Here is a 15790-nt window from a genome sequence, read left to right as displayed (position 1 = left end):
ATGGCAGGTTAGGCGATAAGGGATGGTATTGTGTCCAGGACAAAACTGCCCTCCCGAATGGCCTAATCCACACCTTCATTACTGACATCCACCAGTCCCTTCACATTTGTCCAAAGGCCTTTACGAATTTCTCCAACCTCTCTTTCACCACCCCCTCCTCCCCCCAGAAGGACATCTGTCAAGGACATGTCACCCTGAGTAAACTAAAACCTATGTGAGAAACAGAAACCAGCCAATTTGGGACTCTCTAACCCCCAACCTCTAACTTTACCAAATATGGTTATGAGCCCCGCCCTGCCCTGGCTTAATAAAAGCTCACTCAACCCCTTCCCACCTGTGACTTCCGCGACTCTCCTCTCCTCAGTCGTGGAACCTCGCCCGAGGGCTCCTTTAATAAACCTTGCCTTGCGCCTATCTCGCCTAGTGCCGTGTGTATCTCGCCTGTGAAACCTTACAACTTATACTAAAACATTGTTCATTGTTTATCAGAAATTCAAATGTAAGTTGGTCTACTGTTATTTTTTTCATTTTGCTAAATATGACAACACTATAATAAATACGCTGTCAGCAGAGTAGAAGTACCTTGACTACTTTGTGCTTTTTCCTCCCGTTCCCCATTTAGATTTAATTCAGGGTAGACTCAGAAAAAAAGATGTGATTCGACTTGAGCCATTCCTATATATCATATATGTACATGTAGACACGTATATCTGCATATATTATGCATACATACATATATACACATACCCATGAGACACACTAAGCGCCCAATATTATATAATATGTTACACACAGAGCCTCACAGAAAGCACCTGAAACACAGCGGAACTGACTGTGTTGTTGATATGGCCATTCTGTGAAATGTACCTTGTGGTCCGTAATCCTTCCCCTCGGGTATTTCAAGTGTAAGGCTAAGACAAGCTCTCTGATCCGAACGAGACCCGCAGAGCCTCCTGCGGAACTGGAAGGACGGGCGCTCCGAGCCCATGGCAGCAGCGGCGGCTTATTTACACGGATACACCACCCGTTTCACACGGGCTGGACGCCACGTAGGCCCGGGGAAGGGTTTTGCCGACGTACCCGGAACGCTTTCGACGTTTTTCTCAGCTTTGGGCGGCTGCGCAGGTCGTTTCTGGGAGCCAGGGCAACAGAGATTTTCCCAGGCTCCTGAGCGTGTTCCCTACTTTGGTGGCAACGATGGTTCCAGTGGCCCGCTCTACAGTCCGGAGACGGAAGCGTCGGGATCTGGGGGGAAGCGTCGCCGTTGTTCGTGAAAGAGCGCGGAGCTGGACAAATCCGCCCGTGCGCCGTGGGGCCGCGGCTTTCGCTCTCACTCTTGCTGACTGCGCGGGCCCCGGAATGGCCAGCGCCGTCAGGGGAGTGGCCCCGACCGAGGATCCCCCACACCAGCCCTGCAGATCCCGTTCGCGCTCTCGCTCTCCAGAGAGGCGATCTGTGCCCGGCGCCCCCCCAACCCCGCCAACTTCGCTTCTGCCTCCTGGTCCGCTTCCCGCGCCCCTCCCGGAGCGACCATCCGCGCGGCCTGGCCTCCGGGACGAGGAGAGGCAGGAGGTGAGTGAGACGGACGCACCTTCGCCCGGAGGAGCCCGCCTGCCTTCATCGTCCATCCCACTAGCACTCCTCTCCCTTCTCCCTTCCTTGCGCCCATTTTCATCTTTTTCTTCAGTCTGCGCACCGCAGCCGCTTATTTGCCCCTTTCCAACCTTTAATGCTCACTCATCCTTGGGCGCCCTCCTCCAGTGCCCCTGGTGTCCCATCACCTCCTTCCACCCCTCCACCCCGTTCCCGGCATCGTAGCAGCCGTGGGCAGGGTTCGCAGATTTATGTATAGCATTTATTCGCGTTATGTCTCATTCGTGAGCATTATTCTCCACTGGACTGAGTTCGTGGAAAGGAGGATTTTATTCATTACAGAGTATACAGCGTCTAGCACTTAGTGAAGAGCTCAAGCACGGTGGGTTGAATGAATGAGCAGATCGGTTTGAGATGATAACAGGATATGTAAACGGAAATTCTTTGTAGGGAGTTGGGAAGGGTTGAGATTATGGTGATTGTTTTTTTAAAGTACTTTCTCTGCCCCAGGTGGCGCTCCAACTGACAACCCCAAGATCAAGGGCTGCATGCTTTACCGACTGAGCCAGCCAGGCGCCTGGAAACGGGTTTAAATTGTAAAGTTAGAAGAACCTTCCTCCAAGAATGTTCTCTAAAAGAACATGCCTTTAGAGTGACTGGATGAATGTAGAAAAAGTGATGTGCTCTAATGGAGATGAGGCTACCTAGAAAGGTCTTGTTAAAAGGGGTCTCAATCTTGATCTTGAGAAATGAGGGGAGGGTGAGATTCAGTTTTCCTCTAATGTGAGTATTGGAGTGGAAAAGTAATTTAAGAAGAAGGAAAAGAGATAATTATTGCTATGTGAGTGTTCATTGAGTGTGTCAGGTACCATACTAAGGGCCTTCCTTGAATGTGGTAAAAATTAAACATTTAAAAAACATTACAGGCATTGAGAGGTAGGTTGAAATTACAACAGTTGGGCGATGTCTTGATTCTTTTTGTTCCAGCAGTGGCGGTAATAAGGCATAGGACGATAGTCTCTGGATTCAGACTGCCGGAGTTCGAAGCCCTATTTTGCCACTTAATCCCTGTGTGGCCTTGAGTGTGGAGAGTTTCGCCAAGCTACTCCATGGTGCTGCTGCCTGGGCACCCATTTTGTTTGGCCAAGTGGCCTGCAGAGACCTTAAACTTAACACTAGCCACCCCCCACCCATGCAACCACGTGCCCTAGATAGCAGCCCACAGAGTCACAAGCAAATGTTAAGTTCCGGATAGGATTTCCCCAGTAGCCCTTGTGATCAACGGTCTCCCCTGCCTCCCAGTGCCTGTATGGTCCCTAAGATAAGGTCCCTGTGGGGCTTACCAAAACTGCACTCTTGGGGCGCCTGGGTGGCTCAGTGGGTTAAAGCCTCTGCCTTCGGCTCAGGTCATGATCTCAGGGTCCTGGGATCAAGCCCCGCATCTCATGGGGCTGTCTGCTCAGCAGGGAGCCTGCTTCCTCTCTCTCTCTCTGCCTGCCTCTCTGCCTACTTGTGATCTCTGTCTGTCAAATAAATAAATAAAAATCTTAAAAAAAAACTGCACTCTTTTCTCTTTTGCTTTAGATTGACTGATCTCACCCTAAACTGGGAACTCCGAAGTACCATACCCGCAGACCCTAATGAAAGCCCATACCCCAGGTCCTGTCTCCATCTGCACTCTGCTTTGACCTCCTTGTGTGGCCTCTGGAGGCATTCCCTGTACTTCCTCCAGGCCTTGTGAGTAATTAACTGCTCTATTTTAATTTCTCTTGTGGTCTGTTGTTGAACTTAGGCTCACCATCTAGCACCCTGTGCTCTACTTAACAAATGTTATTTGAATTCGGAGTCAAAACATCAGACAAATTACTTCACCTCTCTAGCTTCATTTATTCACCTATAGAAAGGGGATAAAAACAGTTCTGATATTTTTAGAGTTGTTGCAATGAGTTAGTGCCTGGAACAGAATATACATTCCTGTTAGCTACTAGGGTTTCATGCCCGGGAGCAGAGAGAGTAAAAACAGTCCTGAGTATACTGAAGACATACCTCTTCGAGTTCTGTGTTTCATAAGGGTACTCTCAAATGTGTGTGCCAAACCAAATAGCTTCTTCTATGCATATATATATAGAGAGAGAGAGATACAAAAGAAAATAAAAATCACAGCTTCGTAGGTGCAACTTTATAGATAGATAGATATAGGTATTGATATACACATATCTTTATATATCACAGCTTCATAGGTGCAACTTGATATAGATATAGATACACACATATTTATATATATATACATGTATCTATATAAAGTTGCACCTATGAAGCTGTGATTTTTCTTTTTTTTTTAAAGATGTTATTTATTTATTTGAGAGAGAGCACAGTGGGGGGGGTGGCGCAGAAGGAGAGGGAGAAGTAGACTCTCTGCTGAGCAGGGAGCCTGACACAGAGCTCAATCCCAGGACCCCAAGATCATGACCTGAGCTGAAATCAGCCGCTTAACCAACTGAGCCACCTAGGCACCCCAACCAAATAGCTTCTTATTTTAGAATTCTAAAAGATGGAAGAACAGCTTGGGTGAGATTTGCGTTTATGCATGACTTATCTCACTAGTACAGATGAAACCAGGCAGCAACAGGGACTATTTTAATGGTCTCCTATTCACCTTGTTGGTCAGGGAGGGCTTTCCCTCCTAGGTTACAGGACACCTGACATTGGGCAGATGAGATCCATATGCTGGCAGGGTACTAAGACCCACCACTCAGGGATAATCTGGAACTGTGCCTGTTCCCTATGATGAAGAGGGTTGTTTGGCTAGGGGACCTCACCTACAGAGGCAGAGTGGGGAGAGGAATTTGCATTTAGGCCAGTGGAGGCCTTAGTACTGGTTTTCCGAGATGTCAAAGCAGTACATAGTAGTGGGCCTTAATTTTAAGCTTTACACCATAAGAGCTGCGTGCCTTTACAGGCTGGCAGGCATCACTGGCCCTTATACTCTTCATATATTCCAAGAACTGTTATTTGTATGTTTATTTTTAGATTGCTCCTCAAAGTCGGAGACCCTCTGAGTCCCACTCTGCATAGTTCTAATAACTTTTCTCTTGAAGAAAGAAAGAAAGATAAATTTATTCAAACAATGAAACAAAATACATTTATTTGTAAGGATTTTTTGAAAAACCAAATAGAGACATAAGCAGCTAAATTTTGGAGAATTATGCCCCCCTTTTTTCCTTCTCAGTTTATGCATAACAACAAAAATTGAAACAGAAGGAATTACAAACAAAGAAAATTATTTTAGTGTCCTCCAAAGAGCTATAGACAGTATACTCCGTTTCCAAAAAGGAACTAAAGGGAAAGCATAGAGTGGGAACAACCTTGAATCTCAATGAATGTAACTTTCGTGACCTAGAACTTTTCTTTTCAGAACTCCCTTTATTGTTGTCTCCTTCTAGTGCTTCATTTTTTAAAAAATTGTCTTTACTGATTCTTAGGTTTCTGAAAACTAAAGTGATAACCAAATTGAAATAGACTTCTTTTTCCTCTCATAACTATGTGTAAACGAGTGAAGTTATTTCCGGGTGTAAAACTGTTTGTGTCGCACATTGCAGAAGACAAAATAAGCAACTAGGAGCTATGTCATGTGTGAGGCAGAAGAAATGCATTTGACAGCTTCCCAGGTTGCATTTCTAGCCTGGTTGCTCGGGCTGACTGCAGTCTGTACCATTTGCACTATCAGAACATCAGATCCTAAGTGTTGAGTTTACATTTATGCCAAGTGTTTATTAATTTAAAGTTGAAAATGTAAGGGGAAAATAGAACTTAACGGGACCTATCAGATTAGGGACATATATGCAAGCACCTTACAATCTAGCCACTGAGTTAACAATTTGCATGCCAATATCTTCTAGGAGATTAAAGTGAGAGAGGATTCAAGATTTGGGAGCTCCTGAAGTATGAAGACTATTCCCAGAGAATCCTTGTTGTAGACTGAATTGTGTCCCCCCTCCCCAGATTCAAATGTTGAAGCCCTAATTTTCAAAGTGACTGTATTTAGCAGTAGAGCCTTTAGGGGCACCTGGGTGGCTCAGTTGGTTAAGCATCTGCCTTCCACTCAGGTCTTGATCCCGGGGTCCTGGGACTGAGGCCAGCATCGGGCTTCCTGCTCAGCGGGGAGTCTGCTTCTCCCTGTGCTCATGTGCACACACTTGCTCTCTTTTTCTCTCTCTCATATGAAGAAATAACATCTTAAAAATGAATCTTTAAAAAAAGAATTAAAAGAGGTAATTTCAGGTTAAATGAGGTCAAAAGGCTGGAGCCTGAATTCAGTAGGACTGGTATCCTTAGAACAGGAAGTGATACCAGATATCTCCCCCCCCGCCTTCTTGTGTGTGCACAGAGGAAAGGCCATGTAAGGACACAGGGAGAAGTTGCCAATCTACAGGCCAAGAAGAGAGGTCTACCAGAATTCAGTTCTGATAGCACCTTGATCTTCATCTACTAACCTCCAGAATGGTGAGAAAATAAAGGCCACCCAGTATGTGATATTTTGTTATGATATTCTTTTACTTTACAAAATAGAAAAAAAATCATTAAAAAAATAATAACATGGAACATATGTAAGAATTAAAACATGTTGCCAGTGGATTTTAGCTAAATGTTCTCTTTAAATTATAATTCATGGGGTGCTAATTTCTTCTTCATGGAACGGTTCAGTATTAATGGTACATTTCTATTATTTTGAATTTCTCAGCTAACTCAGTAGCAGATTGCTTGTCAGATTTTAGCATTACAAAGGGATTTTTAAAAATGAATATACCAGGGGCACCTGGGTGGCTCAGTGGGTTGAAGCCTCTGCCTTCGCTTCAGGCCTGGAATCGAGCCCCGCATAGGGCTCACTGCTCAGCGGGGAGCCTGCTTTCTCCTCTCTCTCTGCCTGCCTCTCTGCCTACTTGTGATCTCTGTCAAATAAATAAATAAAATCTTTTAAAAAAAGTGAATGTACCAGTATGGCTTGGTTTAGTTAATTTTGCTAACATCAGTAGTCTCTGAAGGCTTAATGCTGCTTCTATTTCCTTATTTCTTTCCTCCTTGGTGCTATTCATAAGCATTTTTTCCCTCTCCTCTATTTTTATCCCCCCTCAATGATCTTTGTCTACCATGGGCCTCAAACTCACCACCCTGAGATCAAAGGTTGTGTGCTCTACTGACTGAGCCAGCCAGACCCCCCACCTCTCATCTATTTCTGGGTCTACTTTAGGTTGAGTTGAAACAATGTGCTTTGACAGGTAGAATTTGTAATTTGTGACAGGGTGATAAAGGATTATCAGAAATTCATTTCTTTTTTTTTAAAGACTTATTTATTTATTTATTTGACAAAGAGAGAAAAATCACAAGTAGGCAGAGAGGCAGGCAGAGAGAGACAGGGAAGCAGGCTCCCTTCTGAGCAGGGAGCCCAATGTAGGCCTCGATCCCAGGACCCTGAGACCATGACCTGAGCTGAAGGCAGAAGCTTAACCCACTGAGCCACCCAGGCGCCCCAGAAACTTGTTCTTACGGGGCACCTGACCAGCTCAGCTGCTGGAGCATGCAACTCTTGATCTCAGGATTGTGAATTCAAGCCCCACGTTGGGCATAGGCATACTTAAAAATAAAATCTTTTTTTTTAAAATAAAATCTTTTAAAAACAAACGGGGGGCTCCTGGGTGGCTCAGTTGTTAAGCGTCTGCCTTCAGCTCAGGTCATGATCCCAGGGTCCTGGCATTGAGCCCCACATCGGGCTTCCTGCTCAGTGGGGAGCCTGCTTCTCCCTCTCCCTCTGCCTGCCACTCTGCCTACGTATGCTCTCTATTTATCTGTCAAATAAATAAATAAAATCTTTTAAAAAATAAAAATAAAAAACCAGAAAACTTTTTTTTAAGAGAAATGATTTTAAGAACCTGAAATCATAGAATTTGAGTTGGAAGGAACCCTAAAAATAATATGTTCAGATCACATGTGATCTCCAGAAGAAAAGATTATATGATATGGAAATTCCCTTTTTAACTATTGTAGAATTTTAATAATACTCATTTTCGGAATTCTCTAAAACAGAATGAAATCTCTTTTTCCTGTGGTGTGTTAGCTTCTTGCTCTGGGGACAGAATGGTTGCTGCTCTGCCCTATGTCCTTGCAATCATGAGGTCTTCCTTCAGTCTTCCCATTTCTAGTTTTTTCCATCTTTCCTTATAGTTTCCTGTATTTACCCTGTGGTTTCATTCTGAAAAGATAAATCACTTTTTTTTTCTTGAGCAGTGTAGGTCCACAGCAAAACTGAGCACAAAATACAGCAAAATCCCATATACTCCCTGCCCCCAACATGGACAGCCCCCTTAACTGTCAGCATCCTTCACCAGAGTGGTACTTCTGTTACAATCGGTGAAACCTACACCAACACATCATAATCTCCCAAAGTCCATAGTTTACATTAGGATTCGTTCTTGATATTATACATTCTGTAGGTTTGGAACAGCTGTATGATGACGTGTACTCACCGTTATACTATCATACACAAGAGTCTGACTGCCTTAAAAAGTTTTCTGCTCTGCCTATTCATCTCTCTCTATGCTCCAACCACTGATCTTTTTACTGTCTTTGTAGTTTTGCCTTTAGTAGAATGCCGTATAGTTGGAACCATGTAGTATGTAGACTTTTCAGATTGGCTTCTTTCACTTAGCAGTATGCATTTACGATTCCTCCATGGATTTTTTTTTGTTCAAGTATAATTAACATATGGTACTATGTTAGTTTTAGGTGTACCATATAATGACTCAGCAATTTTACTTATCACTCATCTCAGTGGGTGTACTCTTTTTTTACTTTTTAAAGATTTTATTTATTTGACAGAGGCACAGTGAGACAGGGAACACAAGCAGGGGGAGTGGAAGAGGGAGAAGCAGCTTTGTGCTGAGCAGGGAGCCAGATGTGGGGCTTGATCCCAGGACCCCAGGATCGCGACCTGAGCTGAAGGCAGATGCGGAACAGACTGAGCCACCCAGGTGCCCTGGTGAGTGCACTCTTAATCCCCTTTATCTATTTCATCCACTCCCCTCCCCACCTTCTCTGTGGCAATCACAGTTTGTTTTCTGTATTTCTTTTTAAGATTTTATTTTTGAGTAATCTCAGCATCCAGTGTGGGGCCCAGACTTAAAGCCCCAAGATCAAGAGTTGCATGCTCCACTGACTGAGCCAGCCAGGAGCCCCTGTTCTCTGTATTTAAGAGTCTGGTTTTCTGTCTGTCTCTTTTTTTCTTTATTCACTCTTTTAATTTCTTTTTTTTTTTTTTAAGATTTATTTATTTATTTATTTGACAGAGAGATCACAAGTAGGCAGAGAGGCAGGCAGAGAGAGGGGAAGGAAGCAGGCTCCCTGCTGAGCGGAGAGCCCGATGCGGGGCTAGATCCCAGGACCCTGAGATCATGACCTGAGCCGAAGGCAGCGGCTTAACCACTGAGCCACCCAAGCGCCCCTCTCTTTTAATTTCTTATATAAGTGCACATATAAGTGAAATCATATGGTATTTGTCTCTCTCTGACTTATTTCACTTAGCATTATACCCTCTAGGCCTATCCATGTTGCAGATGGCAAGATTTCATTCTCTTTTATGTTTGAGTAATACTCCATAGTGTATGTGTATGTATATGTGTGTGTGTATACACACACACACATATACATACACATACACGACATCTATATCCATTTGTCTGTCATTGGACACTTGGGCTGTTTCCATAGCTTGGCTATTGGAAATAATGCTGCAATAAACACAGGGGTGCACATATGTTTTCTAGTTAGTGTTTTTGTTTTCTCTGGGTAAAAATGGTGGAATTACTGGATCATTTGGTAATTCTATTTTTAATTTTTTTCTTTAAGTGGCTCCACTCAGTGCACTCATGACCCTGAGATCAAGACCTGAGCTGAGACCAGGAGTCAGACACTAAACTGACTGAGACACCCAGGCGCTCCTCTATTTTTAATTTTTTTATGAACCTCCATACTCTTTTCCATAGTGGCTGTACCAGTTTGCATTCCCACCAACAGAGCACGAGCGTTCTTTTTTCTCCACATCCTCACCTGAAGTTGTTATTTCTTGTGTTTTTATTCTAGCCATCTGACAGGTATAAAGTGATACCTTATTGTGGTTTTAATTTGCACTTCCTGATGATGAGTGATGTGGACATTTTTTCATGTGTCTGTTAACCATCTGGATGTCTTCTTTGGAAAAATATCTGTTCAGGTCCTCTGCCCATTTTTTAATTAGATACTCATTTTTTTGGTGTTGAGTTGCTTGAGTTCTTTTTTTTTAAGATTTTATTTTTAAGTAATCTCCATACCCAGTGTGGAGCTTGAACTTGAAACCCCTAGATGAAAGGTCACATGCTCTACTAACTGAGCCAACCGGGCACCCCAAGTTCTGTGAGTTCTTTATATATTTTGGAATATTAACCCATTATCAGATCATTTGCCAGTGTCAGAGAGGTTACTGCCTGTGTTATCTTCTAGGATTTTTATGGTGTCAGGTCTCACATTTAAGTCCTTTATCTATTTTGAGTTTATTTTTGTGGATGATGTTAGAAAGTGGTCCAGTTTCATTGTTTTGCATGTAGCCAACCAGTTTTCCCAACAGCATTTGTTGAGGTGACTGTCATTTCTCCATTGTATATTCTTGCCTACTTTGTCATAGATGAATTGACCATAAAAGTGTGGGTTTATATCTGGACTCTCTACTCTGTTCTCCTGATCCATGTGCCTGTTTTTGTGCCACTACCATACTATTTTGGTTACTATAGCTTTGTAGTAGATCTTGAAACCCGGGACGGTGATACCTCCAGCTTTGTTCTTTTTCAAGATTGCTTTGGCTGGTTGGAATTCTTTTGTGGTTCCCTACAGATTTTAGGATTATCTGTTCCAGTTCTGTGGGAAATGCTGTTGGTATTTTGCTAGGGGTTGCATTAAATCTGTAGATTGCTTTGGGTAGAATGCTCTTTTTAATAGTATTTGTTCTTCCAATCCATGAGCATGGGCTGCCTTTCCATTTGTTCGTGTCATGTTCAGTTTCTTCATCAGTGTTTTATAGTTTTCAGAGTTCAGGTCTTTCACCTCCTTACTTAAGTTTATTCCTAGGTATTTGATTATTTTTAGTGCAATTGTAAATGGAATTGTTTTCTTAATTTCTCGTTCTGCCACTTCATTATTACTGTGTAAATGCACCGGATTCCTGTTGTGTGAGTTCTTATTGAATTCACTTAGTCATAAAATGCAGATTTTCCTTGTGTACTGTGGTGTCTGATGCAATGCATCCCGAACAAACTAGCAGTTCGCTTGTTTACTCTAATGACTAAACATGGTCTGGTGTGTGTGGTCTTTCTCATCTTCTTCTAGTATCTTTAAGGATGAATCCTAAGAACTTGGACACTTGCAATAAAGGAATTTTCTTTTAACCCCAGGTGTCTCTGATTGGTGACATACACACATTTGTCAACATTTCCGGTAGGTGGAGAGGCAGCTGTTTGAGCTCTGTTGTGTACAGCTTTGAACTAAGACTGGAGTTCCTTTCTGGGTGCCTCCTTCTGAAAGGTATAGCAGCTATTGGATAACTGGCTTTTTGCTCTTATGTCCTCTTTGGAATGTAACAATAAAAATATTTTTTAAAACAAAAAAAAAAGGAAAATAGTCACCCCTATTAGTTGTTGTTTTAAAGTCTATTTTGTTTGGGGCCCCTGCTGGCTCAGTCAAGTGCAACTCTTGATCTTGGGGTGATGAGTTCAAGCCCTACATTGGGCATATAGATTACTCAAAATTTAAAAAACTTTTTTAAATAAAGTCTATTTTGTCTAATATAAGTATTGTTACCCCAGCTTTCTTTCCACCTCCATTTCCACAGTAAATGTTTTTCCATCCCTTCACTTTCAGTGTGCATGCGATTAGGTCTGAAGTGAGTATCTTGTAGGCAGCATGGAAAATATCAATCTTACAGAGCACCTGGGTAGCTCAGTTGGTTAAGTGTCCGACTCTTGATTTTGACTCAGGTCATCATCTCGGGGTTGTAGGATCAAGCCCTGCATTGAGCTCTGCATTAGGCAGAGAATCTGCTTGGGATTCTCTCTCTCCCTCTGCCCCTTCCCCCCTTCTCTCTGTGTCTCAATTAATAAACTAAGTCTTTTTTTTAAGATTTATTTATTTATTTATTTGACAGACAGAGATCAAAAGTAGGCAGAGAGGCAGGCACAGGGTAGGTGTGGGGAGACAGGCTCCCCGCTGAGCAGAGAGCCTGACAGAGGACTGGATCCCAGAACCCTGAGATTATGACCTGAGCTGAAGGTAGAGGCTTAACCCACTGAGCCACTCGGGTGCCCCAATAAACTAAGTCTTAAAAGAAAATATAAATCTTACATGTTCCTTTCAGTTTGAATAGTGTTTTGTGAACACTAAAGCATGCACATGTAAATGATTATTATGTTATTTTGAAGGTGGTAGACCCTTGAACTGTGTACCCTTACAAAGTTATTCCAGCATTTGCTTTTGATGGTTCTTGGACAACCGGTGTCATTACTGAAATTTTTTAATTCTGTATTTTTATACTCCATGATTCACGGTTTATCAGTTTTCTGATTCTTACAACCGTCTTTGTTAAATTCAGCTCTGATGAACACACACCAGTGGAGGACGATGAGCCAAAGAAAAGCAGCAGTTCAGCTTCTACTTCAGAAGGTATTTTTTTAACTACTACAGAGCTGCTGTATTGAGAAGTTGAAAAAAATGTTTATAAATAGTCAAACAGTAGACTTTGCTTTTACAAATCCAGTTGCCTGTCATCTGTTCTTTTTCAGTATTTCAGATACAGTAAAATTGATAATCGTAATACTTGCCTAGAAGTTAACTTTATATTTGTACTTCATGTAGAAGAAAAGAAGAAGAAGAAGAAGTCTAGTCATTCGAAAGAGAGGTCCAAGAAAAAGAGAAAGAAGAAATCCTCTAAAAGAAAACACAAGAAGTACTCTGATGACAGCGACAGTGACTCTGACTCTGACTCAGACTCCAGTGGTAAGAGGCCGGCATCGCTCTGCAAGCCTGGCTTCAAAACTCCTTTTACTTCGTAGAACCGATTTCAGAGGAAGGTTAAGGACAGTAGCCAAGAGGTGTTGAGCGCTGACTGTCTCGGTGCCAGGAGCCCTGCTAAGCGCTCGGTGTTCTCAGTGCTGTTCAATGCACACGTGGCTTCAGACTACGTCTTAGAGATGGGGAAATGGGGCGCAGAGCAGGTCGCGACACCGCACTCCGGCTCACACAGCTGAGATCCAGACCTGAGCGCTGTGACCCCAGATGGGTGGTGTCTAGCTGTACAAGGCACGTCGTGGCAGCAAAGCCAGCCCTACAGGGCTGCGTCAGCCCCAGGGAGCAGCTCTCTTGTGTCTTCCTCACACTCAGCGGGCACCTCTGTGCCATTTTCACACCGCACAGGCACACCTTAAAGGACCCCCTGCAGGCTGGCAGCTGATTTATGGAGGACACCCCCGCCCCCCGTGGTGTGGTACCTCACAGAAAGCCACCTTTTTGTGCCTTCTCCTGGCTGATGATTGACAGAGGGTGCCACCTCTGGGGACATTGCATAAAGGTGGCTTTTCCCCTGATGTCACTGGGGTTTCCTGGCTCCTATTGTTACTTTTCTTCCTCACTCCTGAAAAAGTAAACTACCTTTTTTTTTTTAAGATTTATTTATTTTAGAGAGAGTGTGTGTGCAGGTGTGCAGGTGGGAGGAGGGGCAGACGGAGAGAATCTGGAGCTGACCTCCCCACTGACCATGGAGCCTGACAACAGGGCTGGACCCCGCAATGCGTGAAATCATGACCTGAGCTGAAATGAAGAGGCAGCCGCTTAGCCGACTGGGCCACCCAGGTGCCCCTGATGACCTTTCTGAGAGCGCAGATGTGAGCGCATCTGTCCCCTACTTAAAAATTCCTTCAGCAGCTCTCTGTCGTCTTCAGGGTAAAGTTCGGACCCTGATTGATCCCTCTCTGATCACACATGCCCTGTTGCTCTTGCAGCATCCTCTTAGCCTGAGAACGACTGTCTCCTCAGTCTTCCATGTTTTTTCTCTTGCTTCTGTGACTTGATACAGAGAGTCCATCTGCCTGCAGTGCCGGTCTCTCCCTGCATGCGGCTTGGCTTACTCTCCTCAACAGTGGGCATGCAGTACTTTTGTAATAAAACTGATTTTGTTTTATTTTTACTTTTTTAAAAGATTTTATTTATTTATTTGACTGAGAGAGCATGCAAACAGGGAGAGCAGCAGGCGGAGGGAGAAGCAGGCTCCTCGTTGAGTAGGGGGCCCAACATGGAGCTCAGTTCCAGGACTCTGGGATCAGGACCTGAGCCAAAGGCCAACACTTAACCAACTGAGCCATCCAGGTACCCCAGAAGAACTGATTTTTATTTTTTTTTAAGATTTTATTTATTTATTTGACAGAGAGAGTGAGTGAGCGTGAGCAGGGGGAAGCAGGCAGAGGGAGAAGCAGGCTCCCAACTAAGCAGGCAGCCCGATGCGGGGCTCAATCCCAGGACCCCAGGATCATGACCTGAGCTGAAGGCAGACACTTAACCGACTGACTGAGTCACCTAGGTGCCCCAGTAAAATTGATTTGTAAAAGAGCTAGCTTAAGAGTCACCATTCCTGAAGCACCCTTCCCAAGCAAGCTAGCCTGATAATGAGCCTTCTCTGTACGCCCAGAGCACCCCATGCTTCCCTGTATCACTCCAGATTCTGATTATTTCTTTACCTCTGTCTCCTCTGTTAGACTGAGTGTCCCTGACCCCAAACACATAGGGTATTTTTCTTTTCTTTTTTTTTTTTTTAAAGATTTTATTTGACAGATAGAGATCACAAGTAGGCAGAGAGGCAGGCAGAGAGAGAGGAGAAAGCAGGCCCCCTGCTGAGCAGAGGGCCCGGTGCGGGGCTCGATCCCAGGACCCTGGGATCAAGACCTGAGCTGAAGACAGAGGCTTTAACCCACTGAGCCACCCAGACGCCCCAGGGTATTTTTCTTTTCATCATGAAAATACTCGGGAAAGCAAAGGGGATAGTATAAGTAATACCATATACTTACCACTCAGGTTAGACATTTGTTAGCATTTTGACATAGTTATTTCAAATACGAGTTTTTTGCTAAGGTATCCAAGGTAAATTATAAATATACTTTGATGCTAAATATCTCTATATGCAGGTCTTTAAAAAAAAAAAGACATTTTCCTACTTAACTACAATACCATTATCTCACCCAGTAGATTAGCCCTGGGTGTTCTGGGCCACAGGGACACCAGAATAACCCATCTCCATTTGGGTTCCAGGACACAAATGGCATTATAGGGTCCATCTGAGATTATGATGACAGCATGACCCACAGCGATGGGAGTCATATTTCTGAGAATTAAGACTTTCTGATGTCCCCAACACTTGGCCCTCCTATTCTTAAACCAAACCTTCAGTTAGAGAAGAGGGATTTGTTTGGTATATTGAATAGTTAATGTCTTCATAGAAAAACACAGCATACCAAGTTATATGCTATTGAGATTTTAAACCACAGTGGAGGAGAAGCTTTTTCGTTGTTGCTGAAATATCTTAGGAAAGTTAATACTGCACTCCCTCCACTCAGCTCACCCTTAGTGAGCGTGAACTATGTGCCAAGCTCTGGTCTAGGCCTATTGCTTTGCTTTTATTCTCCCACTTTTAATGTTCTTTTCTTTTTAAAGATTTTATTTATTTATTTGACAGAGAGAGACAGAGAGGGAACACAAGCAGGGGGAGTGGGAGAATGAGATGTTCCCTTTTGAACTTCTCATTAGGGATGAGATGTTTCCCTATCTTAGGTTTCCTATATTAGGAAAAGATGTTTCCCTATCTTTTTTTAATTTAAATTCAATTTAATTAACATACAGTATATTGCTAGTTTCAGAGGTAGATTTAGTGATTCATCACTTACATACAACACCCAGTGCTCATTACATCAAGTGTCCTCCTAAATGCCCCTCACCCAGTTACCCCGTTCCACTCCATCTCCCCTGCCGGCAACCCTCAGTTTATTCTATAGTTAAGAGTCTCTTGTGATTTGTCTCCCTCTCTGTTTTAGTCCTATTTTATTTTTCCTTCCCTTCCCCTATGTTCATCTGTTTTGTT

The 15790-nt window shown here is 43.4% G+C and overlaps 1 protein-coding gene across 1 annotated transcript; it reads left to right on the top strand.

Annotated features, from left to right (window-relative positions):
* LOC123934735 lies at positions 1-12719 on the top strand. Its single transcript, XM_045994820.1, has 5 exons — positions 1-7; positions 1173-1572; positions 3178-3330; positions 12260-12330; positions 12523-12719. Exons 1-5 carry the CDS (start codon positions 1-3, stop codon positions 12717-12719), a joined length of 828 nt encoding a protein of 275 aa, XP_045850776.1.
* Positions 12720-15790: the final 3071 nt, after the last annotated feature.

Source organism: Meles meles, chromosome X, assembly GCF_922984935.1.
Source record: "Meles meles chromosome X, mMelMel3.1 paternal haplotype, whole genome shotgun sequence".
NCBI classification, from domain to species: Eukaryota; Metazoa; Chordata; class Mammalia; order Carnivora; family Mustelidae; genus Meles; species Meles meles.
This window is presented reverse-complemented; position numbering and strand designations above follow the sequence as displayed.